The sequence below is a fragment of the Callorhinus ursinus genome, unplaced genomic scaffold, assembly GCF_003265705.2.
Source record: "Callorhinus ursinus isolate GAN/ISIS: 27379988/994484 unplaced genomic scaffold, GSC_fseal_2.0 scaffold6, whole genome shotgun sequence".
NCBI lineage: Eukaryota > Metazoa > Chordata > Mammalia > Carnivora > Otariidae > Callorhinus > Callorhinus ursinus.
Genome location: NW_027397068.1, coordinates 63,402,144 through 63,429,820, shown reverse-complemented (window position 1 = coordinate 63,429,820; position 27,677 = coordinate 63,402,144). Strand labels below are relative to the sequence as shown.

The window sequence follows — 27,677 nt, the reverse complement described above, 5'->3', positions numbered from 1 at the left end:
AATCAAGGGACCCAAGATCATAAAACTACACTCTGCCTATCTTAAAGCCCTGACACACATATTCAGTGGGATGTTCTTTTTGGCCAAAGTAAAGGGGGCATCTGGTTTCAAAAAAGAAGGAAAAATAAGAAAGGCATAAGAATCAAAGTCAGGGGAGAAAGTAAGTCCAGGTAAGGAGCACCCCTTTTTCCAGGCCACCTCCGAACTAGCAGTGCATCGTGGAATCATGCTGGATAGAACTAACACGAATGACAAGCTTGTTTTGGGTACCTCTGACCGCCAGATCCAGGTACATATAATTAGTACTACCCATTAAGCTATAAAAGATGTATAAAACATGTTCCACATCCTTAAGGAATTACAATATACTTGAGGAGATAAAAATATATACATACAGATGACATTTCAAAGTATAATGATGTGTGCCAACTACAGTTATGGGAGAGTATTATAAGATCCTAAGTAACATTTTTAGTGCTTTATAGCTTTGCACCCAATGATCTTTAACAGGAGTTCAAGGGACCTTCTCCTCTATGGAGGAAAAGGAGTCCTTAAGGTCTGTATTCAAGGGCAAAACTAAGCCATGGTGCAAGAAACAGTGCTCTCAAGGTATGGTACAAGGTTTTTAAAGCTGTTTTCCACTTGGAGCCCTTTCTTAATCTCTTCCTGTGGTTGGCCTGTTTCACATTGCTCATTTTGCTCTTAGATCCCAAATAGCTAGTGTCATAGTAAATGGTTTCCAATTTCCCCTTACTGGAGAGGAAAAAAGCCAAGAGGGTGTCTGGGTATGGCCACAGGGAAAGGCTACTGGGACAGTCCCACTGGTTCTGCTCTGCTCCGGGTCTTAGAAAGAGATAGTAACCATACTGCATCTTCTTACCTCCAGGGATAGTAAAAGTTCAAGATCAAGATGAGAGTGTGAACCTGGAAGAGAACTGTCAGGATGTCACTGAGCCTGCCTTTCACAGGGCTTCGGGGGCAAAAGGAACCCTGTAGATCCACACTGGGGTTCATTTGCAGAGTGACCTCCAGGAACTGGGAAAGAGAGGCAGCTCCCTGAGGACTCAGGGGTTCAGGAAACGGGCCATCCCCATCTTTATCCATCAGCGACATAGCCTTACAGATCCAAAACCACTTTACAAACATTTCTTGAATTCCTTTTCACAAAAATGAGAATGTGAAGAACACAGGGAAGTCATGAATATTTTTCATTTTATAAACGAGATAAACAAAACTCAAGAAACATAGTTGGCTTTTGTCAGCTCTAAGAACCAGTAAGACCTGAAGCCTGGGCTTGTCCCAGGATGTTCAAACTCCTTGTTCTCAAGTCCTCACACAACTGAGCTTCAAGCTAGGGCAGTCACAGAAGGTGCAGGAGTCAGGCAGAGCCCTCTAAGATGGGTAATCTGAACAGCAGCAATTCAGCGAATAACTTTGGAGATACACATCAATAATGACTAAATTGTAAAGAAGAGTCAATGATTAACAATATTCTTATTGGGAAAAAGAATATTCATTTTCTATTATATATAAAATAAGAATGATCTTACTGGATTTAAGAACATCAACTCTGAAACATTAGGCTGTCCCTCCCAACAACCTTGTTCTCTTCCTTATCCATTGTGGATTTGTCATCCATGAACATATATAAACTTTTATGGGGAATGATTTATAATTTTGGCCTCCCCTGTCATTTGGGCAAATGAAGTCCAGCTGTTTATTATCCACCATAAGAAGCAGAATATCCCTCATTTTGTCTTTGATATAGCTTATTTAAGATTTGAAGGACATCGTTTTTATTTATTTCAGACCAGAGATGTGTTTAAGGCCTTGGTGAACAGTTTTGTGTTCTCCTCAAACACAACTCCTTCTAGTTTTGTACACTTTGATCATTTTCCCGAGCCAATGTCTTTCCTGGCAAGAATCATAATCAATTTTGTCTTTTCTTCCACCTGCCAAGAGCATGCAAGTTGTTATATTCTGGATGTTCTCCAGCTCAATTATGCCTCTTTTGAATCTGTTGACTAAAACTGCATATAATCTTTCAGGTGTGGATGAATTGTAGCTTCCAGTAGGCACTGTGATGTCCTCTGCTGGAGGATGTCCAGTGTTTTGAGAGCCTCTTTGGGCTGCAGTATCACACTGGATGGGAGCTGCTAAGCGAGAGTGACAAAGACACCAGGCTTAGTAGGTAGTCCTATGGTTGAGTACTACTTTTCCACACACACACACACACACACACACACACACAAAAAAGGGTGAAAGCAAGCAAGAAAAAATCAGGGTCACCTGCAAACTCAGGGACTTTGTGAGCATTTCTTCCTCTGGATCACCACTAAAGATGTTAAAACAAATTGAACATTGATAAAAAGTACCTGTTTATACTTCCCAAGCTGTCTGCCCCCATTAGTTTTAAAATTGAAAGTAAACCGAATTAAACCACTTCAAACCATGTTTCTAAGTGCAAGGTCAAAAGGCACAAAGGAAACAGGATTCTTTCAAATAACTGTATGCTTTCAGAAAAGTAGCAATATTTTGTTAGCATGATAAAGATTATCTATCTTAAACTAAGTAGTAAAATTACACTTAGTGTAAGACACTTGTAGCATTATCATTAAAACTTCAAACAAAACAGGATGCTATCTATAGCCATGCATTCATTTGACAAGTATTTATTGAGTGTTACTATGTGCCAGGTACATGTTCTAAAAGCGGGTGACATGATGAGAATTAATACACATTCCCCCACGATGGACTTTACATTACTTAATATTATTCTGGATAATGCTATTAAACTTGAAAGAGAGTTAGATAGGAGATGAAATTAATATTGTTCAATTATGTGATTCCCTATCAAGGAAAAGATTGAATTAAGGAAAAAGGATTAAAATAGATAAGTTGAGTAACATAAGTATATATAATGCACAAAATCAATAATTTTTAAAGATTGTAACAATCAATTTAAAACAGTGGAAAAAATTCCATTCAGAATAGCAACCAAAAAAAAAAAAAAAAACCACTGTAACTAGGAATAACCTTTTGTAAGAAATGTAAAAGGCCCCATTTGGAACCAAAGAGTGCTCTAATAAAGAACATTCAGAGAACAGTAGTAACAACAAAAGCCTCTTGGAAATTAGAAATATGAAAACAATGAGGAAGAAACTCAACAGAAAGGCTGGAAAACAAAGTTGAAAAACTTTTCCAGATAGCAGAGCAAAAAGTCAAAGAAAAGAAAAATAAGAGGAACAAAGATAAGACAGCCAACTATATTTGGAGGTTCAACATCCAAATGAAGAGTTCCAGAAAGACAGAAAGAAAATGCAGAGGAAGAAATCATCAAGGAAGAAGGTCAAGCAAATGTCCCAGAATAAGATCTTAGTTTCCAGACTGAGAGGTCCACTGAGTGTCCAGGATAGGACCTGAAAACTGGTACACAGTAGACACAAAATTATACAATTTTAAAACATTAGGAATAAGAAGCTTCCATAGAGACAGATTAGATTTTCACATATAAGGTCAAGAATTAGTCTTCTCAGCAGAGATACTAGAAGCTATAGTGAAATGGAGAAAGACCAACTTTCTGGGGGCAAATTCTTTTGTGTCAGAGACATGTGAGGCTCAGAGCACCCAAGTGCTCCATTTCCCAGCCTCCTGCAGTTGAACTTGGCCTTCTGACCAGTTCTAGCCCACTGGGTGCTCACAGAAGTGACATGTGTCACCTCTCTAGCTCCTCTCTGCCCTGCCACAGTGACACAAAGGTCCTGTGTTGAGATGGTGAAGCCACAAGATGGATCCAGACAGGATCTGGAGCAAGCTTCTGAAAGAAAAGAGCCACTGGATCCACTGAGGATCTTACATCAGTAAGACAACAACTCTAATGTGGGAGATTTTATATCACCCTAGCCTATCCTGATTAATATAGATAGATTTCCCATCTGGAATTTCACATCCTGTCAGACTATTAGTCAAAGTTAGAATAGACATCTTCATTATTTCAGATAACTTCCATACCATGCACCTTTTCTCAAGAAACTGCTGGAGATCAAGGAAAGAGAAAGATATGTAGAAAAGGCAGAATAATGCATACCCACCCCCCACCCCCACCAGGATGCCCAAGTCCTAACCTCCAGATTCTGTGAATGTGTTTCCCTACATGGCAAAAGGGATCTTGAGACGGGGAGATTACCCTGGACGACTCAGGTACATACAACATAATCAGAGGGGTCTTCATGAGTGAAAGAGAAAGAGAGAAGAGTCAGAGTCAGAGTTTGAAGATGCAACAATGCTGGCTTTGAAGATGGAGAAAGGGGCCACGAGGCAAAGAATGTAGGAATCCTCTGGAAACTGGAAAAGGCAAGGAAATGGATTCTCTCATAGAGCTTCCAGCAGGAACACAACCTGGCTGACTCCTTTATGTTAGCCCAGGGACACCTATTTCAGACTTCTACAAGATAATAAATTTGTGTTGTTTTCAGCCACTAGGCTTGTGGTAATGGGTTACAGCAGCAGGAGGAAACTCTTGCAACATGGGGTGCAGGAAGTGGACGCCAACATAGAAGGGAGCACCCCCAGACACATTTGAGCTGGAGGCGGGGTCCAGACCAGAGCTGACGAGAAGGCCCTGGAGAGACCTCAGCAACTGGACATCGATACATCCCTAGCATGTTTGGAGGCACTGGGATTTACACCACTGAGAAAAAGTCCCACGATAATTTGGAGGTCAGGGAAAAGTGTGAAAATCAATTTACGAAACAAGACAATTACTTGTTACAAAGAAAACAAAAGGCTGAACGGGGAAGAAAACATCATATGGCCCCACTGCCCTTATCATTTACCTGGTGTCAGCAGTAAAGACACTGAACCTTGGGGCAGCCCAAATAACACACACCTGGTTTAGGAGGCGAGGGATTGAAAAAGGGGGTGCAGGGTGGGGGGCGGTGGGCTGCCATGAAAGTGCTAAATCCAGCCATTGCAACAGAAGGATGTCAACAGATGAAGCCTAAAGCTGAGTAAAACCAAGAAGCAGCATAAGCCAGTTATTCAGAGATATGAAACCTGATCCTAAAGATTGGTTGAAAGAGTGTAGAGCAATTGTTTCTGAACAACAGAAAGTAATAGGGAGGGTGTAGTCAGGGGGTCACTTTTTCACAAGCTAAAGAGCCATTTGATGCTTTAAACTCTGTGCGTTATGTATATGCATGACTTTGATTAAGCATAAAAAGTACATACAAGGACTGGCAAAATATTTGCAGCAAACGATACATAAGGCCTTCATATTCTTAATATACATAAAGATTGGGCAGGATTGTGGAAAATGCTTTGTTATGGTTGTCTCTGAGTGGTGGCATAATGCGTGATTATTTCTTCCTGCTGCTCTATGATTTTCTGTACTTTCCAAATCAAAACAAAATAGGAGCATGCATAATTTTTAAAACAAAAAGAACTGATCAGATGGTCAAGGAAGAAATAAAACAAACAAAAAGAATTAGGTAACTATATTGGAAGCTGCTATAAGTTACTACAACTTTGAAAACCCTCAGCAGGGTTACCCTGCCAAAAAAAATGGTGGCATGAGTTTTCTTAATTTACTAAAGCAATTTCTTGATTAAATATGCTTTCCAACAACAATTTGCAATTTAAAAATTTCATGCTTCATTTAAAGTGCTTTATTTTTGTTAAAGGCAGCCCAAACCTGACAACGTATTAAGTCTGTGATTGTGACTGGTGCGGGTTTGGATAAGGTTTGGAGAACATCTTATCAGCAATAACTGGCCCTGGGGCTTTGGGGAGTGGGGTGGGGAAGATGCTAAGAGAACAATTATATAAATCACATATTTTTAGACCTGTGGCTTCACAGAATTTTTTTAATTAAAAGAAAAGACAAGTGGAAGATATGCTTAATAGTACTAACCAATTGCTGAGTAAGAAATGGATTCATTATGTTCTTCTTGCGAAAGAGTGAATACATTACATGCTCAAAAAACTGATAAATTTAGAAGTACTGTTTCTGAACTTGGATACACATTTCCATGGAAAGTTGAAATCTCAGGAGGCCATTGGCTGGGCCAAAGACTTCCAGGCTAATGGTTAAGGGCTGTGATGAGTTCAACGGAAGTGTGAAGGAAGAATACAGGTGACTTCAGGATAAGAAACAATACCTATTATGTAAGGCTGATTTGTTCCCCTTTGGCAGATTCTTCTTCTTCTTCTTTTTTAATCTTCTGAGCTATTAATTATCCATCTCAAACAAAATACCTAAGTATAAAGTTCTTTAGGGTACACACTGAACTCAAATGCTTTTAGAGTTATTTAAAAATAAAATACTTGAGTCATAAATTTTCCTATCATTTGCAATGATCAAAAAAAAAATGAAAGGGTGGAAGGGACTCCTTCAAGGTCATGTTCATCTGAGTGAAACTGATTCCTAACTCCCAGCATCATTCTGTTCTGCTAGTTCTTTCTCTAAACCTAACATATTTATCATGAATCATTAAACACAAACCTATTACCCAGTGCAGTCGATTCATCCATAAAATGAAAAGCAACTTCACTTTTGTAGTGTTTTTTAAAAAGGACTTTGGGTAAAGTCAGGTGTGGACATAGAGAACAATACAGGCTTAAGAAAAGCTAAATGCCAAATGTCGTGGAAGGCTTTACTTACTGTTCCGAACTAGCCCAAGGAAGAAAGAGGGTAACCACAGAACCTGAAAGTTCTTCCACCGGTATCTGGTCTGCCACCTGACATGTAATTAATTGCTTCTAAAAATCCAAAGAAAATACAGTTGGGCGGCTGGGAGCAAGTTTTACTCTAAGTGATAGCAAACTGAGTTCCCAGAATCTGTGAAAGGCTGTATATGAGCGATACCTACAGTACAAAAGACCCACTGCTGGGTCCTTACTTGTGTCTAGCACAGTAAGTGCTTTCTTCTCTAAGCTCACAACTCTACAAAGTGGATGGAACCATCCCCTTTTACAAATACAAAACTGAAGCTCAAAGAGATGAAGTGTATATTCAAGGTAACTTGTTATATAGTAGGATTTGAACTGAGGTCTGACTCCAAAATCCATGCTCCTCAGACTCCTAGCCACCAATAGCAAATACGGAAGTCAGAACGAAGAATTTGGCACATTAAAAGAGTAACATGTTTTAAATCTCAGGGGTGGACACATTGGGTAGGTTGGATGTACGTCTTATTTGTCTCACTAATTTTTTGTCTTTGGATTATTTCATAATTAAAAGATAACTATAAAGAAACTTCATTGTTTCTGCCTTGGATAAAAATAAGAAGATCTAAACTTCTTGAGAATGCCATTTTTTCCCCCCAAAGAAAATCAGACTATGTGGATCTGAGGTTATTTCCAACAGGATGAGATGGAGCTGTAAAACCAGAAGGCCCTCTCAGCAGCAGCAATGGTTTCAGGAAATGTTGTCAGACTGGTAGCAGCTAGAGGAAGTGGGCAAAGCACACACCAAGTCTGTGCCACAGATTTATTTGCTTCTTGCAGATCTTAACAGACAACAGGAAAACAAGGTGGATGGCCATGTCTATATGCTCAAAAATAGGTTCTGAGGGATAAAAACAAGAAATTACTTTTCCTCTTAAATCTCAGTACCACTCTTTCAAGTAAAAACTGATCTTGATCAAGGGAGAATGTGTGTGTACATAAAACTCACACAATCCTGTCCTCAGTGGAAGGAGGAATTTTTGATCCAGAAACCTTCTCCAACTTGATGGATTCTTGGCCAAGATACCTGAAGGTAAATGTACTTCCGGTATCTCCAGGAAGTCACTTACCTATTATGATTATTAGATTATGTGGGTTTTCCTCTTTAGGCTCCAAAGAAGGACTGTAAACCATGGTTTCTTTACTAGAGAACATTAGAACATCTCCTTTATTTATTGATAGGAAAACAAACAACATGAAGTCTTTCTTAGGGACTCAGTAGTAGTGGTTGTTAAAAGGGAGGCAGAGAATGTCCACAATAGCCAAACTGTGGAAAGAGCCAAGATGCCCATCGACAGATGAATGGATAAAGAAGATGTGGTATATATACACAATGGAATATTATGCAGCCATCAAAAGGAATGAGATCTTGCCATTTGCAACGACGTGGATGGAACTGGAGGGTGTTATGCTGAGTGAAATAAGTCAATCAGAGAAAGACATGTATCATATGACCTCACTGATATGAGGAATTCTTAATCTCAGGAACAAACTGAGGGTTGCTGGAGTGGTGGGGTGTGGGAGGGATGGGGTGGCTGGGTGATAGACATTGGGGAGGGTATGTGCTACGGTGAGCGCTGTGAATTGTGCAAGACTGTTGAATCACAGATCTGTACTTCTGAAACAAATAACGCAACATATTTTAAGAAAAAAGGAAAAGAAGAAGATAACAGGAGAGGAAGAAAAGGGGAGTATGTCAGAGGGGGAGACGAACCATGAGAGATGATGGACTCTGAAAAACAAACTGAGGGTTCTAGAGGGTAGGGGGGTGGGGGGATGGGTTAGCCTGGTGATGGGTATTGAGGAGGGCACGTTCTGCATGGAGCACTGGTTGTTATGAACAAACAATGAATCATGGAACACTGCATCAAAAACTAATGATGTAATATATGGTGATTAACATAACAATAAAAAAATTTAAAAAAAAAGGGAGGCAGAGAAGCCTCCTATAAAAATAGAAACATATTTTTTAAAGGACACAGACTTCTTTACCGTTTTTCTCTGTTGCTCTCATAGCCCCTGGTCCTGTGAAAATAGGAAGTTTCCTTTTCAAGTAACTTTCTCTTACATGGATTTTTCACTGAGGTCCTTTCCAAAGAAAAATATAACATAATATGATTTTTGTATATTAAAAACACAATTTGAACAGTAGAAATGAATTTCCAATAGAAAAAACTGGAGAGAATATTGGATATAATATAATATTATATATTATATAATATATGATACAGATTATATATTAGATATATTATATTTCCAATAGAAGAAACTGGAGAGACTATTGGATAATTATATTGGATATAATATAATAATAATATTATATATTATATAATATATAATGCAGATTATATTGGATATATTATTATTAATATTATATATTATATATTGGATATATAGTATATAATATATATTATCTTGGATATAATATTGGATAATAATAAAATAGCTGCAGATGTGAGAATTATGAAGAGAAAAAAAGAATTACAAAGAAAACTGAAGAAGGAATTTTGGTGAAAAATTTGAGTAATGTCGAATGTTGAAAAAACTACAAACATGCACTGAAATTATCCTAATGATAGACTTCTAAGGATGGTTTCCATGTTGATTAAATCAAACCAAACAATGCCTAACAGGGCATAACACTTCATGTTATCCTGGTAACTGAAGATATTAAGTTCAACCCAGTTGAATTACTTTCTAGGGCTTTTTCAAAGTATCACAAACTGGGCGGCTTAAAACAAGAGAAATTTATTCTCTCACAGTTCAAGAGTTCAGAAGTCTGAAAACAAGGTGTCAGCAGTGGGGACTCAGAGGGACAATCTGTTCCATGCTTCTCTCCTAGAGAGAGTCTTATGGTTGCCAGCAATCCTTGGTGTCCTTGGCTTGTGGCAACATAACTCCAACCTCTGCTTCCATCCTCGCAGGCCATTCTCCCTGTGTGTCCTCATCTCTGTGTCCAAACTTCCCTCTTCTTATAGGGTTATCGGTCATACTGGATTTAGGGCCCATCCTCATCCAGTATGACCTCACCTTGACTACTACATCAGCAAAGAGCCTATTACCTACCACATAGGACTGCATTCGCAGATTCTGGTGGTTAGGGCTTCAGCATTTGGGGGGAGGGGGACACAATTTAAACCATAACCCCATTCAGAACTGAATCTATGACTTGTCACTCCTTTCCCACAATTCAGTTTCTCTACTACACAATTATGCTGCCATGGTTACCATCTCCTAGGCTATCAATTTTTTCTCTTTCCTATTAAAGCCAAGCTTCTCAAAGCAGTTCCTATCTTCATCTTCCATCTACCACTCCTCAAACCTCAGTAGGGAGGCCTACCTCTTCTCAAGCCCTCCGTCCCAGACTCTTTGACCTGTGTAGGTCATCCTATGCAACCTTCAGGACTCACCTGCGGAGGTCAGGTTGAGTCACCTACACTCATTCTATCACAGCACTTAGCAACCTACTTAATGTATCAGATCAGGCCTGTATGAGAAGCTAGCTTGTCCTTCACTCTAAGTTCCCTGAGGCCAGGTTCTGTGCCTTCTGCACCTCAGCACCGAGCCCAACACAAATTTAGTGCATAAAAAATGCTTGGATGAATGAATGGTTGTCTGTATAGGATCATTTACACTCAAGAATATCTCAATCACAAAACTGTGTGCTCCCATACTTTTTGATTCTTTAAAACCTCGAGATGCAAATAGATTGTAAGTATTAGATGGCAGAAATTATCTTCAACTATATTTTGCATCTTCCCGATCTCTTGCATAAAGTAGGCATTCAAAAATTTATTGATACTAAAGGGAAATTAGCTTCTGGGGTGCCTTGGGAGGTAAAAAGGACTAATCTTTACTGAGCAATTGTTCACTGCCAGACACCACTATGTATTATAGAAATGTCATTTCAATTAACATCACTACTTCTCATTCATTTGAAGATTGCTTGCTCAGCATAATAAATTGTAAAACCTCTTCTAATGAATCCATTTTTAAATAGAATTTTGAATACTAATACTACCTAGAACATTACTTTATATAGAAAAAATAGTATGTAAGTATTATCTTATATATCAAAATACTTTTATATACAAATGCAGGCATCAACAATATATCGTAACCCTGTATGTATCATCAGAATCCACTGCACCCAATTTTAGTTTTTAAGGATTTGGGGTTTTTTTGAACAGTTCTAACTATTTGTGTGTATTAACATTTTTTTTAACATCTTATTAATTTATTTATTTAAGAGAGACAGAGAGAGTGAGCAGGGGGAGGAGCAGAGGGAGAGGGACAAGCAGGCTCCATGCTGAGCACAGAGCCCATTGTGGGGCTCGATCTCATGAGCCAGAGAACATGATCTGAGCCAAAAGCAAGAGTCAGAGGCTTAACTGACTCCACCACCTAGGCACCCCTGTGTATTAATACTTCCTGACTTCATTCTTTTTTAGAATGTTCCAAAGAAAATATATCTTATTTTTCAATAAAGAGAAAAAACTCATTCTACCTTGCAGTTACTGTCAAATAGGTCCATATTATTGCAATTATATAATCATAATTATAATAGTAGATATAATATAATCACCATATAATAAGGTCTAACGGCCTCTTTAAAAATTTTAAGATCCACTATGGGATCTTAATGATTTTATTTTTTTCTCTCTCTTGAGACACTTGCTTTTTCATCATCCTAGAATAATTACCTACCAATTATGCATCAATTATTCCCAAATATGCTTTAAAAAGACTAAAGTGGTAGAAAAATGGAAGAATGATGGAATGGCTTTAACAACAATGCTGTTTAGTGATTATCAGAATGTTCTATTCTGTGCTGTCCAATACAGTAGCCACTAGCCACAGGGAGCTGCAAAGAATTTAATATGTAGTCAGTGCAAGTGAGAAACTGAATTTTTAAAAAAATTTTAATTAATGTAATTTCAATAGCTGCATGAGCCTAATGGCTACTGTCCTGAACAGGGTAGGCCTAGAAGAGTAATCCACTGGGGAAATACATCATCACTACTGCATTGCTCTTTATATTTTACTGTGTTGCCCAAGGATTGCACCATCTTTCCAAAAGATATAAAAGAAGACTGGAGACACCATCTTTGTAGTTTGCTTTTAACTTTCATTAGAGTGGAGAGTTTGGAATTTTTGTTCCTGCCTCTAATGACAAGGAGAAGAAAACTGACAGAGGGAGAGGTTTCACAAGCCTTGGAGGAACCAGAGATGAATGCTAGAGTTAGACAGCAGCACTCGAGACTCTAATGCTGACGATGATATTGATCATGAAAGGGAAAACCACAGATTCTGAGCCTTCAGATGATGACATCCTGGATTAATTCTCTCAAATTCAATAGTTGATAAGGGAACAATATATGTCTAAGGACAAAATTTATTATGTTTTTAAATCAATTAATTACATTTATATATATTTATATATATGGTGTTTTCATGCAGTTAGTCATCAAGACGAAGGACTTTGTCAAACAATATTTTGCAACAAGAACCTGGACCACCCCATTTTGCTAAATGAATGTGGGACAGTGTTCTTTTCACCTTTTATGATATTTGTACACCAAAATGTGTTATATATTCAGTTTATAAATGGACAAATGCTGAAGGTAGGTATGTATATGAAAGTGACTAGAAGGGGAAAGATGAGGTAGAAATTAAAAATTTGCTGGTTTGATAAAAAAATGCTTAAAGGGTCCACTGGACCTGGATAGTAAATGGTGATGACTATTTTTTTCTGGTATACTGAGAGTTAAAACTCTATTGTACTAGTTAAGCTACCAGATAACTATATGAAAGAGTAAAACTCCAGAAATAAGGTAAAAAGTTATTATATTTCTACTTAAATAGGTAATCTTGAAAAGGTTAAAATAGACCCTGGAGCTACAGAACCCTGGGTTAGAATCCCAAGTCCAATATGTAGTGCAAGACCTTTGGCAAGCTACTCAGCCTCTCTATGAACTAGTTCCCTCATCTGTAAAATAAAGATTAAAAAATTACTTCCTCTCTTAGAAATCAAAAAATAGCTTGAGACAAATGAAAATGGAAACACAACATTCCAAAATCTTTGGGACACAGCAAAAGCAGTTCTAAAAGGGAAGTTTATAGCAATACAGGCCTAACTTGAGAAACAAGAAAAATCTCAAATGAACAATCTAAACTTACCCCTAAAGGAACCGGAAAAAGAAGAACAAACAGAGCCCCAAATAAGTAGAAGTAAGAAAATAATAAAGATCAGAGTGGAAAGAAATAAAATAGAGACTAAAAAAACAATAGAAAAGATCATAAACTAAGAGCTGGTTCTTTGAAGACATAAACAAAATTAATAAACCTTTTGCCAAACTCAACAAGAAAAAAAAGAGAACTCAAATAAATAAAATCAGAAATCGAAAACAAGTAAGAATCAATACCAGAGAAATACAAAGGATTATAAGAGACTAGTATAAAAAATTATAGGCCAACTAATTGCACAGCCTCAAAGAAACAGATAAATTCTTAAAACATACAATCTTCTGGGGCACCTGGGTGGCTCAGTTGGATAAGTGTTTGCCTTTGGCTCAGGTCATGATCCCAGGGTCCTGGGATCCAGCCCTTCGTCACACACCCTGCTCAGCGGGGAGCCTGCTTCTCTCTCTCCCCACCCCCGACTCGTGCTCTCTCTCTCTCAAATAAATAAATAAAATCTTTAAAAAAAAATCAAAACCACATTGAGATACCACCTTACACCAGTTAGAATGGCAAAAATTGGCAAGGCAAGAAACAACAAATGTTGGAGAGGTTGTGGAGAAAGGCGGACCCTCTTACACTGTTGGTGGGAGTGCAAGGTGGTACAGCCACTTTGGAAAACAGTGTGGAGTTTCCTCAAAAAATTAAAAATAGAGCTACCCTATGACCCAGCAATTGCACTACTGGGTATTTACCCCAAAGACACAGATGTAGTGAAAAGAAGGGCCATATGCACCCCAATGTTCATAGCAGCAATGTCCACAATAGCCAAACTGTGGAAAGAGCCGAGATGCCCTTCAACAGATGAATGGATAAAGAAGATGTGGTCCATATATACAATGGAATTTTACTCAGCCATCAGAAAGGATGAATACCCAACTTTTGCATCAACATAGATGGGACTGGAGGAGATGATGCTAAGTGAAATAAGTCAAGCAGAGCAAGTCAATTATCCTATGGTTTCACTTATTTGTGGAACATAAGGAACAGCATGGAGGACATTAGAGGAAGGAAGGGGAAAATGAAGGGGGGAAAATCAGAGGGAGAGATGAACCATGACAGACTATGGACTCTTAGAAACAAACTGAGAGTTTTAGAGGGGAGGGGGGTGGGGGGATGGGTTAGCCCGGTGATGGGTATTAAGGAGGGCATGTACTGCATGGAGCACTGGGTGTTATACGAAAACAATGAATCATGGATCACTACATCAAAAACTAATGATGTATTGTATGGTGACTAACATAACATTATAAAATAAAAAATAAAGTAAAATAAAATGAAATAAAATAAAAATTAAAAAAATACAACCTTCCAAGACCGAATCAGAAAGAAACTGAAAATCTGAACAGACTAGTTACTAATAATGGAACTGAGTCAGAAATTGAAAAACTCCCATGAAACAAAAGTCCAAGACCAGATGCTTCACAAGTAAATTCTATCAAACATTTAAGGAGGGGTTAATACCTATCCTTCTCAAACTTTTCCAAAAAAACTGAAGAGGAAGGAATGCTTCCAAATTTATTCTATAGGACAGCATTGCCCTGATACCAAAACCAGACAAAGACACTACAAGAAAAAATTACAAACGAATATCTCCGATGAACATAGATGCAAAATTCCTCAACAAAATATTAGCAAACCAAATTCAGCAATAATTAAAAGGATCAGGTGATCACCATGATCAAGTGGGATTTATTTCAAGGATGCAAGGATGGTTCAATATCTGCAACTCAATCCATGTGATACACTACATTAACAAAATGAAGGATAAAAATCTTATGATCATCACAATAGATGCAGAAAAAGCATTTGACAAAATCCAACATCTGTTCATGATAAAAACTCTCAACAAAGTGGGTATAGAGGGAACACACCACAACACAAAAAAATGCATATATGACAAATCCACAACTAATATCATATTCAACAATGAAAAGCTACAAGCTTTTCCTCTAAGATCAGGAACAAGACAAAGATGCCTGCTATATCCAATGTTATTCAACACAGTATTGGAAGTCCTAGCCACAGCAATCAGACAAGGGAAAGAAATAAAAGGCATCCAAATTGGTAAGGAGAAAGTCTCACTAATAGTTTCACTATTTTCAGATGACAAGATAATATATATAGAAAGCTCTGAAACCCCATCAAAACGCTACCAGAACGAATAAACAAATTCAGTAAAGTTACAGGATACAAATTACTATACGGAATGCTGTTATGTTTCTATATACTAAGAATAAACTAACAGAAAGAGAAATTAAGAAAACAATCCCATTTACAATTACATCAAAAAAGTAAAATACAAAGGAATAAAGTTAACCAAGAAGGTGAAAGACTTGCACTCTGAAAGTTATAAGACATTGATGATTGAAATTGGAGATGAGGTAATTGAAGGGAAAATATACCATGCTCATGGATTAGAAGAATTAATATTGTTAAAATGTCCACACTACCCAAAGCAATCTCTATCAAAATACCAATAGCATTTTTCACAGAACTAGAACAAATAATCCTAAAATTTATACAGAACCACAAAAGACCTTGCATAGCTAAAGCAATCTTGAGAAAGAAGAACAAAGGGAAGGCATCACTCTCCTGGATCTCAAACTATCCTATAAAACTACAGTAATCAAAACAGTATGGTACTGGCATAAAAACAGACACACAGATCAATGAAACAGAGTAAAGAGCCCAGAAATGAACCCACCATTATATGGTCCATTAATCTACAACGCAGGAGACAAGAATACACGTTGGAGAAAAGACATCTCTTCAATACATGATGCTGGGAAAACTGGACAATTACATGCAAAAGAATGAAAGTAGACCACTTTCTGACACCATACACAAAAACAAACTCAAATTGGGTTAAAGACCTAAAGGTAAGACCTGAAACCATAAGACTCCTAAAAGAAGACACAGGCAGTAGATTCTTGGGTGTCAGCATTAGCAATATTTTTTTTGGATCTGTCTTTTCAGGTAAGGGCAGCAAAAGCAAAAATTGATTGGCACTACAACAAACTAAAAACCTTTCGCACCGCAAAACAAAAACCAAAACCAAAACAAAAACCCAACAAAATAAAAAGACAATTTAGTGAATGAGAGAAGATAGTATCCACAAATGATATATCTAATAAGGGGTAAATATCCAAAGCATATAAAGAATGCATACAACTCAACACCAAAAAATAAAGAATCCAATTTAAAAATAGACAGAGGGCTTGAATAGACATTTTTCCAAAGAAAACATACAGATGGCCAACAGACACATGAAAAAATGCTCAACACCACTAATCATCAGGGAAATACAAATCAAAACCACAATAAGATAACACTCACACCTGTCAGAATGACTAGTACCAAAAAGACAAGAAATAACAAGTGTTGGTGAGGATGTGGAGATAAGGAAACCCTTGTGCATTGTTGGTGGGAATGTAAATTGGTGCAGCCACTATAGAAAACAGTATGTAGGGTCCTCAAAAAATTAAAAATAGAAATATCATATGATCCAGCAATTCCAGTTCTGGATATTTACTTAAAGAAAACAAAAACACTAATTTGAAAAGGTACATGCACCCCTATGTTCACTGCAGCATTATTTACAATAGCCAAGATATGGAAGCAACCTGTGTCCATATATAGATATATAGGTAAAGAAAATGTGATCTATATGTGTACACACACACACACACAAACACACACACACGTATATTCACACACAGGAATATTACTCAGCCATAAAAAAAGAATGAAATCTTGCCATGTGTGACAACATGGATGGACGTAGAGGGTATTATGCTAAGTGAAAGTGAAATAAGTCAGACAAAGATAGATACTATATAATTTCACTTATATGTAGAACCTAAATTCCAAATAATTAAACAAACAAAACAAAAACAGACTAAATACAGAGAATAAACTAGTGGTTGCCAGAGGGAGAGGGTGGAGAAAGGGGTGAAATCAGTGAAGGGGATTAAGAGGTATAAACTTCCAACTATAAAATAAATAAGTCATGGGTATGTAAAGTTCAGCATAGAGAATATAAGTCAAAATACTGGCATAACTTTGCATGGTGATAGAAGGTAACTACACTTACCATGGTGAGCATTGCATAATGTATACAAATTTCAATCACTAGGTTGTACACCTGAAACTGATATCATATTGTATGTCAACTATACTTCAATTTTAAAAAATGACTCCCTCTTCCACAGGGCTTTACTGAGACTAAACTCGCACGCAAAGTGCTTAGCAGAGTGCTTGCCCCAATGGAAAGGATAGACATCAGCTATGGGTAGTGGTTTTATTTTCCTTGAATTGCTTAGACCAGCTCTCCTTATTTATCAGATTTGGGAACCCAACATATGCGAAACAGTTACTACATCATATTTGCTACCACCTGAATTTATCATTGCCGTCTCCAGCTACTTGCGTGGGGACCCACAGTCCAAGTGAAGTGAAGCAGCGTGGGGATCCACGGTCTAAGTGAAGTGAAGCAGTGCCAGGCTGGGGGTTCAACCTTCAGAGATCAGGCTGCTCTTGGGTGTCATGAAGCTGCAGATGCTACTGCAGAGGCCCGACCACCACGGGCTTTCCAGCCCAACCCTAATCTTCTCTTGCATAAGGACATCCCCCCTCCATCCCTCCCACCCTGATCTTTAGGTTGAGCGGGCATTACTTTAACGAACTCAAAAAATACACACACACACACAAAAAAAAGTATAAAGAAATGAGTAAAAATCTCTTGAATCTCATCATCCAGAGAAAACACTATTATCCTTCCAGGCTTTTCTCTGTACACACATATCCTATACACACAACTTTATAAGAAGTGTGATCGCACGATCCTGGATGCTGCACGCCTGTTTTTGTTCTCAAAAATATCTTTCTAATTCATTCAATAGAGATCTACGTGTTCATTCTTAGCAGGGCTCTAACCTTAAGCCATGCGTTCTGCACGCACACAAAGTGGTAGTAAAAAGTGGTTCACAAAAGAAAATATTAACATCTGCCTTTAAAAAAATGACTTAGATTAAAAATGAAGGTGAGCTGTGAGGTTCAAGTGGATTTTAAAAACAAGTAAAAAATTAGAGGCATGTTGGTTCTTTTTTATGAAAATATTGGCAAGAAGGAAGCCCTGGGCTCTATGTGCTGTGTGGCACACACCCCATTCCCTAAATGGCTATTACTTGTGGAATGTAAAACTCATGGAATGAACTTTTAATAAAATGAGAACTCGCCTGTAAACCTTAGTACACTTTCAGGGTTTAAAAACCTTATTTTATCTAGATCACAGCTCTTTGAATCTTGGCATCAGAAAGTTATTTCTGAATGCTAAACAAATACGAAAACGGTGGGTCTGCCCTTAGTCTTGCTTTCCCGTGCCAGGCTGGGGGTTCACTCTAGAGGCCACACAGGTGTGAGTCCATCTTCTCTGGATGCCACCATGTCCCTGGAGACCCCAGGGGTCTATACACCGAACTAACCAAGACCCCACTTCAGGGGACATTCAAGGGATCTTTATCTGGAAGTCTGACTTTATCACTTCTGGGATTCATTTCCACCCTGGCAGAAGTAATAAGCATGGATGAAAAGATGTTAACATACCAACATTATTTTTACTCATTTTTGTATTCTTCTTATTTTGGCTACTGCTTAGAAAGTCAAAAGAGTGTTTTTGCTACCCCACTCCTAGATAATGAAAATACAGTTATACTAAAAGAATCTGTCTCATTCTGCTGGTTGACAGTTTTGAACTTGGAATAGAAGTGATAAAAATGCATTCAGTCTGAAAGTGATCTAAAATGATCTGATATGACCTGATTGTTTCTGGATGTCACAGGGAGCTTTGGCTGGGGGTAGGGGAAGACGGAGGGGTGAAGACCAGATCACAGGGGCAGAGGGAGGCAGAACCAGGGCAATCTCCACAGGGGGAAGGGGAGAAAGTCCAGCAAACACAGAACCCAGGCACCATGGATACTAGTAAAGAGGCAGGCAGGATGGCCAACTCAGCAAGAGCAAGGACCCTAGGCAGATTAAGGACGTGGTCCCAAGCCAGTCACCAAGGATTGAGTTCAAGAAGGCAAATTTATATAAAGTGGGCCTGGGTCTCCTCACTAGGTAAAACCCCGTTTATCAAGCCCGAAACACCAAATAATATCCCAACATGCCATTGAGAGACACAGCTGATGGGTCCCACAGAGCCAACCTCACCCCCTTTTCCTGCAGAGCAGAGAGGGTAGGGAGGGTTCACTTGGCCCCACTTGGGAGAGAAGTACAGTTAGTGGTACAGGAACCTAGCAGGTCATCCACACCATTCTTCTCCCTCACCCCCACTCATCTTCCCTTCCAGGCAGGTTACTGACCAAAGAAAATTTGTTTTCACTGTTAGAACAGTTACAATAGTGAGTCACCATTACATTAATAAATAGCCTTTATATAATAAGCCATATCACTCCCTCTAGGCTATCAGCAGCAAAAACAACACAGAAAATGTCCAGGGACATTGTTTTCTTTAGATTCATGGCCTTTAAAGCAATGGTTCACAAACATGGTCCCGAGGACAGCACCATCAGCATCACTTGGGAGCTTGTTAAAAACTCAAGTTCTCAGGTTCTACCCCAGACCTACAGAATCAGACACTCAGGGGTCTGGGCCCAGCCATCCATGTTTTAATGAGTCTCCGGGAAACCCTGATGCAAGCTCAAGTTTGAGAACACTGGCCGAGTGGAAGGAACCTGGGCTGGGAGCCAGGAGACCTAATTCAGATTCCAGCTCTGGATTCCATGGTCCAATTCAGTGAAATTTAATGAATAGTCACGATGTGCTCCTGCAAGGATGTGAGGATGCCAAGTGGAGCTAGACATGGTTCTTATCCGTGGATGGTATCAAACTTCCATATTCTTTTGTTCCTCCAGGATAGGGGCTATTTTGTTCTGTTGCTCTTGTTTTGTTTCCTATTTGTATGCCCAGTGCCCATGGCATCAAAAGCACCCAATATATATGCAGTGGGCCAAGTGGTAGTGAAACAACTGTGATAAATACTACTGGACCATTCATCAATAATTTAAATGTCCCTCCAGTCTAGTTAACATGAGCCACTGTTTATTTAATGCTTATTGCACGCCAGGTGCTGAATGTCATATATCAGTGCATTTGATCCTTTTAGATGTCCTGTGGGTCGTACTGCTAATCCCACTTTGCACATCAAAAAACTGAGGCTCGTAGTATTAAGTAATTTGTCCAACATCATACATTGAAAGTGGCAGAACCAGTGATGTACCCAGAAATAACTTTATTCCAAAGCTCATAGTCTTACAAATAGTAGAGTACTTCTTCAAATCTCACAAGCTCAAAAGCCGACTTTGGGGTAAATTTCCAGCATCTAAGGTTAGTGGGTGCTTAAAACTCTACTTTGCAGGTCATCATCTTAAGTGGTCCAAGACTGTCTTTATTCTTCTCGTTTTGTGGTATATTGACATTTGGTGTTCATTGAGCATAAGAGAGTAAATAGTGGTGGAGAACTACACTAGTATGTCACTGGAATACTCTGACCCTTAAAAATCAGGCCAAAACTGTTTATAGGTTTTTCTCCTCACTCTAAGTCAAAGATGAACTTGACATCTGTCATCTACTATTTTCCTCTCAACAATTCAGGGCCAGGAGGGCTCTGGTTGGGGTTGTTGGAGGCTGTAGGGACTGAGAAAAGAAAAGGGGGATTTATGCCACAGGCAAAGACCTTACCTTACTAGGAGGTGGTCCATGATCATCCAAGTAAGTGGAATTTCCTAGGGAAAAAAAAGAAGAAAGTTGATGAATCAATACTTTTAAAACCAAAGTGATTTTAGTGCAAAGTCATTGAAAACAAGCATCCTAGGTATAATCTCTATTTAGACAACTGTACCAAAGAAAAATGGGTAATTAATTGCCAGTTTGCTGGGATTTTGTTGATATCACCATACTCGATTATAGTTTCAGCAGTTACAAACATTACATATGTTGGTGTGTGTGCACACATACACACGCTGAAATACGCACCACTATCCCCCACCCAGTATCTGTTGAGCTTACTTTAGACCAGTGGTTCTCAAACCTCAGTGTGCATCAGAATTACCTGTAGAGCCTGTGGAAACATAGATTGCCTGGGTCCACAGTGTCTCTGAGAATTTGCATCTCACAAGCTCCCAAGTGATGCTGATGCTGCAGGTCCTGGAACCATACTTTGAGAACCACTGCACTATTCTTACTTTGTCTTGACTGTTGATTTCCCTTGGTCTTTCCAGTCTTGCTTGTGTTGGAAGCTTGATCTGTCTTTATGAATAGCCACTTACTGGCTTGTGTATTTTCAGAGTGCATGATTATTGTTGCCTGATGAAATAAAGACTCAGAGGGGTCAGGATGGAAACTAAAGGTCACTGAGTTCCTTTTATGTAGCAGGTACTCTGCTCAGCACTTTCCAGGTTTTCACTTAACTCAAATATCCGAGGTGGGTTATAATTATCCTCACTTACAGAGAAGGGAACAGAAGCCTAGAGAAATCCAGTAATTTGCTCAGGGTCACACCCTGTTAAACTGCAGAAAAGACAGAAGACTGTTTTTTCCAGAGTGTGCTTGGGCATCTGCTGCTCATCTGAAAAGCTACCTACCAGCTTTTGCAGAGCCCGATTACCGAGCCCAGGCACCGACCTGGCAACACATGTGAGCACAGGGAGGAGTCAGTGATGTGCTCAGTATATTCAGAGGCTCCCCTCCAGGTAGATAATACTTGTCAGTCAGGGGAAATCAACTTCGCAAAAACTGAAGACAATTAGCCTTTCTAACACAACAAAATAAGGACAATATTGGAAACACAAGGATACCTAGAGAGAACAGTAGCTTAAGGAACAAGGTAAATGTCCCAGTTGAAGTAGATGAAATGTGCTTTTTTAGGAGGATGCAAAAGTGACTTAGGAAATTGAAATAAAAAGAAGTAGGGGGCACCTGGCTGGCTCAGTCAGAAGAGCATGTGACTCTTGATCTCAGGGTCATGAGTTCGAGCCCCACATTGGGTGCAGAGATTAAATATATAAATAAACTTTTTTTCAAAAGGGAGAAGTAGAACTTAAGACAGAGACAGTTCAAATGGGGAAACTTATCCAAAACATAACAAATAAGTGGGTTTGGGTTTATAGGGTTTTTTTCCTTCTTCCATACTGGGGCATCAGCCATCCTTTCTTCTTTGTAGTCTTCTGATCTATCACCCACTTGATGTCCACAATGATTGTACCCTAATGGGCTAGTTGTATATAGTTAAGGGACAACAGGGCCCAATTTTTGCATATAAGACACACAAACACAAACACCTGGCATGTGCATGATTGGGTTATTTTCAGGAAACTTCGAAATGTGAATATGCATAACGATTAGTTTGACCTTGAGTATTGTGCTACACTCCACTGAGAACACACAGAAACAGGAAGTGAGATCTTTATCTGACTTAATAAAGAGGATGTGTATGAAAGAATCCAGAAAAATGACTGCCTTGGTCTAGCGAAATATTCAGAGCTACCTCTACATGGTATAGTCAGTAGAGCTGCAGGAGGTTCTCATCATCTCATCCTGTGAATGTGTCCTCCCGGGAGGGATGGGAGAAACCCCAGCAAACGGCAGCAAACTGCATGTTCTCCAGGTATCAGTCTCAGGCATCAAAGACAGCTCAAACAACTAAGTGTTTCTAAAATACTAGAAGTTTCCATAAGAAACAAACTTCCTAAAAATGAATGACTTGAATGTCTGACTGCTCCCTCACACTCCAGACTCGGCTACCCATTGACTCCTTAGCACGTTGGCCTGGATGTCTACAGGCATCTCACACTTTGCCAGTCCAAACACAATTCTTTATTTGCTGCAATTCCCCACCTCCCCCCTCCACCACAAACTGGCACCTCCCTATCCTCCTTATCTGGTCACACAAACACATCCCTTCCCCTGTGGGCTCCAAAGCCCAAGAGTCATTCTTGATCCATCTCTTTCCCTTACCCAGTCTGTACCAACCGTAGTCACAAGTCCCATTGGCTCAGCCTTCAAAACATTACTCAGATCTGATCACTTCCCACCAGCCCTTCTGGGCTATCTGGGAGAACCCTTGAGTCTTTTCACTGATTACAAATTTTCTCCTCTACCCATACAGCAACCAGAAGGATCTTTTAATCTTACCCATCAGGCCATGTCAGCCCTCTGCTTAAAACCTATTTCTCTGATAACAAAATAGTCAACTCTTTCCATGGTCTATACCCCCACATGACCCAGGGCCTGCCTCCAGCCACACCCACCACCAGCCACAACAGCTTTCTCTCAGCCCCCCAACACACCGATCTGTTGTTAGCTAGGGACCCTCTCAATTAGTTCTTTCCTCTGCCAGAAAAAGCTCTTCCCCACCAGCATCATGGAGGCTTAGCTCAAATATCCTTCCTTTCTTCCTTCTCTCCTCCCTCCCCCCTCCCTTATAGAAGACCTCACTTCTTTCCTTTGGCACACAGAAAGGAAGAGGGCTGACCCCTGTTGGTCCGTGTGCCATGAACCCTGTTGTTTTCTCCACCAGCAGATCCCGAGTGCCATTCCACAGGTAGGTTTATTAGGACACAGAGGCTGTAAATGGTTGTGCTTTTAACAGAGGTACAGAAAGGGAAAAGAAAAGCTACACACATTTCTTTAGTTGGAGACAGCAGGTTTTTATTCTCCTCGGATCTAACTCTATTATTCTCTGGTATATAGATAGAGCTTTTTATCCTAGGATCTTATGCTTTCATACTGCAAAGTAAACAAAACCATCAGAATCTTCAGACCTGAAGCTGGTAACTTCTTGTCTGTGGAGATCAAAGGAGAAGCCCTGTTATCCAAGCATGCCTCTCTGAACTGGCTGCCAGGCACCAGAGAGATTCTTGCTGCTTGCCTCGTAGGGGACTCAATGGAGGGTGTCAAGGTGGGGAAGGAAGTCAAACGAAAGCCCTCCAGGCCTTTGGGCTTGGAGTTCAAGATGTAAATTCAGGAAGAAAGGGTAGAGGAGGGCTGCTGAAGGTTTTAGAGCCAGCACAGAGGACAAGCACTTACCTGCCACCCAACTCTGCTTGCCCTGGAAACCCCAGTTTCTGATCCCAGGGGGCAGGACCCTGTGAGGCAGTACCTTTTCTTTTTGGGAGGCTAATAGGGGCATATTATTTCATTTCTTTCCACAAAGTAACCCACATCTTCAGAGCTCTGACTCCAGCCTCTTTTTCATGTCTTAAGTCTTTTCTTTGAGGATCAAGGGTTAACGGTATCTAGTCAAACTAGGAAAAAAGGAAAGGCACACCCCACATGTAGAAAGATCTATCTCCAAACTGCCAAGAAATCGCTAGCTCAGGGTGGCAATGAGCTAAGCGTCTTACAGAAAGTCAAGCTTGTCCAGGCTGCTGAGGTAGGGGGAGGACTCGGGAGGGACTATTCGAGGCCACACTCTGGGCCTTTGAACTCCATGTTCAAAGGCTGGTCTACATCCTGTTGGTGGTCATGGTTACATGGCTCTGTGTGTGGGTTACAATTTATAGAACTATACACCAAAACCAACACCAACAAAATCCTCACGGTTTAATGGTTTCTTTAATGTCCTGACTAGAAAGCAGGTGATCTGAGACTTTGCAACCGGCTAAATTACAACACGTTCTAAATCTCACCCTATGCATCTAGCCCTTCATGATGGAGACCTCCCTGGGAGGTGGTAAATATAACATGGGAGATTGTGCACAAGTGTGCAAAGGTATTAAATCTAAGTACATGGGAGTTACAATTTGCACACTTACTAAAGAATATATGTATGGCCAGAGTCTTTGCAGGGCTGTATGCCATCAACGTCTACCTACTTCTGCCATCATATAAACTATTTGCAGCAAAGAAGCATTTTAGGAAACTCATGTGAAATCTAATCCTAAAAATTAGGAAGCCAGCGGTTGTGATCAGGAATCTGAAGATGCCTGACTGGTTATAATCTTATAGCTGGATTTCAGTGGGCAGAGCCAAGGCACGTTGACCATACAGGAGCAATCCAAGTCTTCCATGATTAGACAAATGATACGAACAGCCACATACAATGTATACCTACAGAAACGGGCTTCATCTCACTTTATAATAGAGACTATCCCCAACAAGCTTCGTTCAACTCTGAATAAATTGCTTTGTCTCCTCAAAGCTGTCCATGTGCACATCTATTAAAATGAAAGAAGCTTCTGAGTTATTACGAGGAGTGGGCAAGGATGAAAAATGCTTAGAGCACTACCTGCACAGAGGAAGCAGCTAGTCCGTTTGCTAGCGGCTCTAGTTATACTACTAACTGACCAGCAGGACTAGTAGCAGGTGCAAAACCCACCTTCACGGTCTCTCCAGCTGCCCGCTCACTTGTTTCCAACCCCCACTGCCCATTCCACTTGCCTGCAATGATTTTGAAGAATGTGGATGCCAGGCTCCAACCTGAGCTAGTCTGATTTTAATTTGAAACAAGTCATTTAGCATTTAGTATTTCCTAAAGTTCTGCAGGTCTTGCAGAGTTCTAATGTCTTGCCAGAGTTGAGACCACCGCGCTACAAAACACAAATTAGTGTACTTCATAATTCAGGCTGCGCCTCGTTTTCCAGAAATAAAACATAACAGACGGACTTCAGGCTGCTGTTAATCAGGGGTCGCCCCCACCATTTCTAGTGAGAGATCGCACAACACGAGCGCCATGTCAAAGGGGAGTGTTGGCGGTGAGCTGATGGTCACAGAAGGACTTCCAGCCTTAAGAAGGCCACCAGGCAGTTCCCCGCGAGCACCTGCTCGGGGTCCATAACAAAGCTGAAGTGGGCCACAGCCAGCTCACGGGCTGCCCCCTAAGCCACAAGGGTTGCCCAACTTTTGTGGGTCTTCACAAGTCTTTTCCAAAAAATAATTTTTAGAGCCTATAGTTTCAGGACATACTGTTCCTGTAAACAATGCTTAGTACATGTTGTCCTGTTGAATCTCTTGTTTCAAGGTAAAAAGGGAAAGTAAAAGCATAATCCTCCAACCCCAGAGTTTCCCCAAACCCCACTTCACTTAAACAACCAGAGGGTATTCTGTCAGTCCTGGAGACACTCAGATTCGACCCCTACATACACTTTAAGGGGCCACAGGGATCTGAGAGGAGGAAGCCCTCCAGAGAATCCAAGGCAGAGACACAGCCTGGTCCCTGCCCAGTGAGGTGCCTGTCTTGGCAGGCTGTGGGACTGGAGTGGAGAGGAGGTGGGGAACCTGGCCAACACAGAGGAGCTGGATGCCATGCCCACGTGAATTCAACAGAGACCAACACAGCTGATAGAGGAGAAACTGCTAGAAGCACTGATGTGAAGGACTATTGAACAGAATTCACCATGTGTTATAAATAGCAACAGTCATGCTTCTGTGAGAGAGAGAGAGGAAAGGAGCCCCAGGGTAATCATTTAATGGATTCGGGAAGATATCGCTAATAGCACTGAATGTCACTGCTGACAGAGGATTGCCCAGGGGTGACAGAGGGAATACTGCTGGCTGCAGAACCAAAGACCTGGGTTCAAATCTCAGTCCTATCTTTTATTCATTGAATGGCCTTGGGAATATCACTTAATTTCCATGAGGCTTAAAGTCCTCATTTGCAAGATGAGGACATTAATAACCGCAGTGATGGGGTTGTTAGAAAAAAGAAACAAGACACGTGTTTAGCACACTGCCTACCTGGCACCTAGGTATTAAGTACTTATCTTACATTATCTGATTTTATCATTTATATTCAATTTTATCATTTTATTTATTTTTGAGGAAATCAAAGAGAATCCTGAGGCCAGAGGAAGAGTTTATCATAGTAAGGATGAACATTAATATAAAATAATTATTTGATATTTTCTATTACTCTCTGATTCTATCTTTGATCTGTCTTCAGAAAGAGACAAAAATTTTCCCCCAATTGTTTGAAATACCTTTGGCAATGTGCAAATGAATTTACAGAACCTTCATGGCCTATAATTTATTCTTGACTCTTAAGTCTTGCATTAGCAAATCTATTTTTGTCTGAATTGGTCCCTGAAGAATGAAAATGTTTTAATTCTAATCCCTCTTATAGAAACCATAATGTGCATTAGTGTCAATGTCAAAAAAGCCGCCTCTACACTCTGTCAATTTTGATCAAACACCAGCAGCTCTTTTCAGAGTCTTTCTTCGGCCCCTTTTAAAATCATACTCATAAGCAACTGAAATCCTTTCCTTTTTTATTTAGAAGCAACCATTTCACACAGGGTTCTGGTTACCTACAACACAATCATATGGCTGCATCCCTCCCCCCCCCCCCCCCCCCCCCCCCCCGGGAGTCTGGGCCTCCGATAAGACACTGTTAATGAAGGAGTCACTGTTGAACGCAACACTGCAACCCTGGCTTTGTCCTTGCCAAAAAATTATGTTAATGCCACACTTTTCCACCATTAACTATGGGTTACATTTCTCTAAGAGGCAGCTGTCAGCACACACCAGCATGGTTAACAATGAGGAGTTTGTGTGCTGAGTAAACGTCTCCAATAGCTCCATTTATTATAATTAACACAGCCCCAAAGACACCGTAATGGAGGAAAATTGCTTGCACAGCTTTATTTAAGATTTAATAAAATTATTTTCCACTGAATTAAAACAAATGGCTTTATTAACTATCAATACTTAAA

At 39.8% G+C, this 27,677-nt stretch overlaps 1 protein-coding gene across 6 annotated transcripts in view; it reads right to left on the bottom strand.

Moving 5' to 3' along the window:
• The window catches only part of UST (uronyl 2-sulfotransferase), a 303,044-nt gene that overhangs the window by 163,784 nt on the left and 111,583 nt on the right, over positions 1–27,677 (bottom strand). For all 6 annotated transcript variants that reach the window (XM_025866300.2, XM_073894061.1, XM_073894064.1 and 3 more), the window contains exon 2: positions 20,710–20,753. In XM_025866300.2, the coding sequence (XP_025722085.1) occupies positions 20,710–20,753 (44 nt within the window). The remainder of the gene's footprint in view (positions 1–20,709; positions 20,754–27,677) is intronic.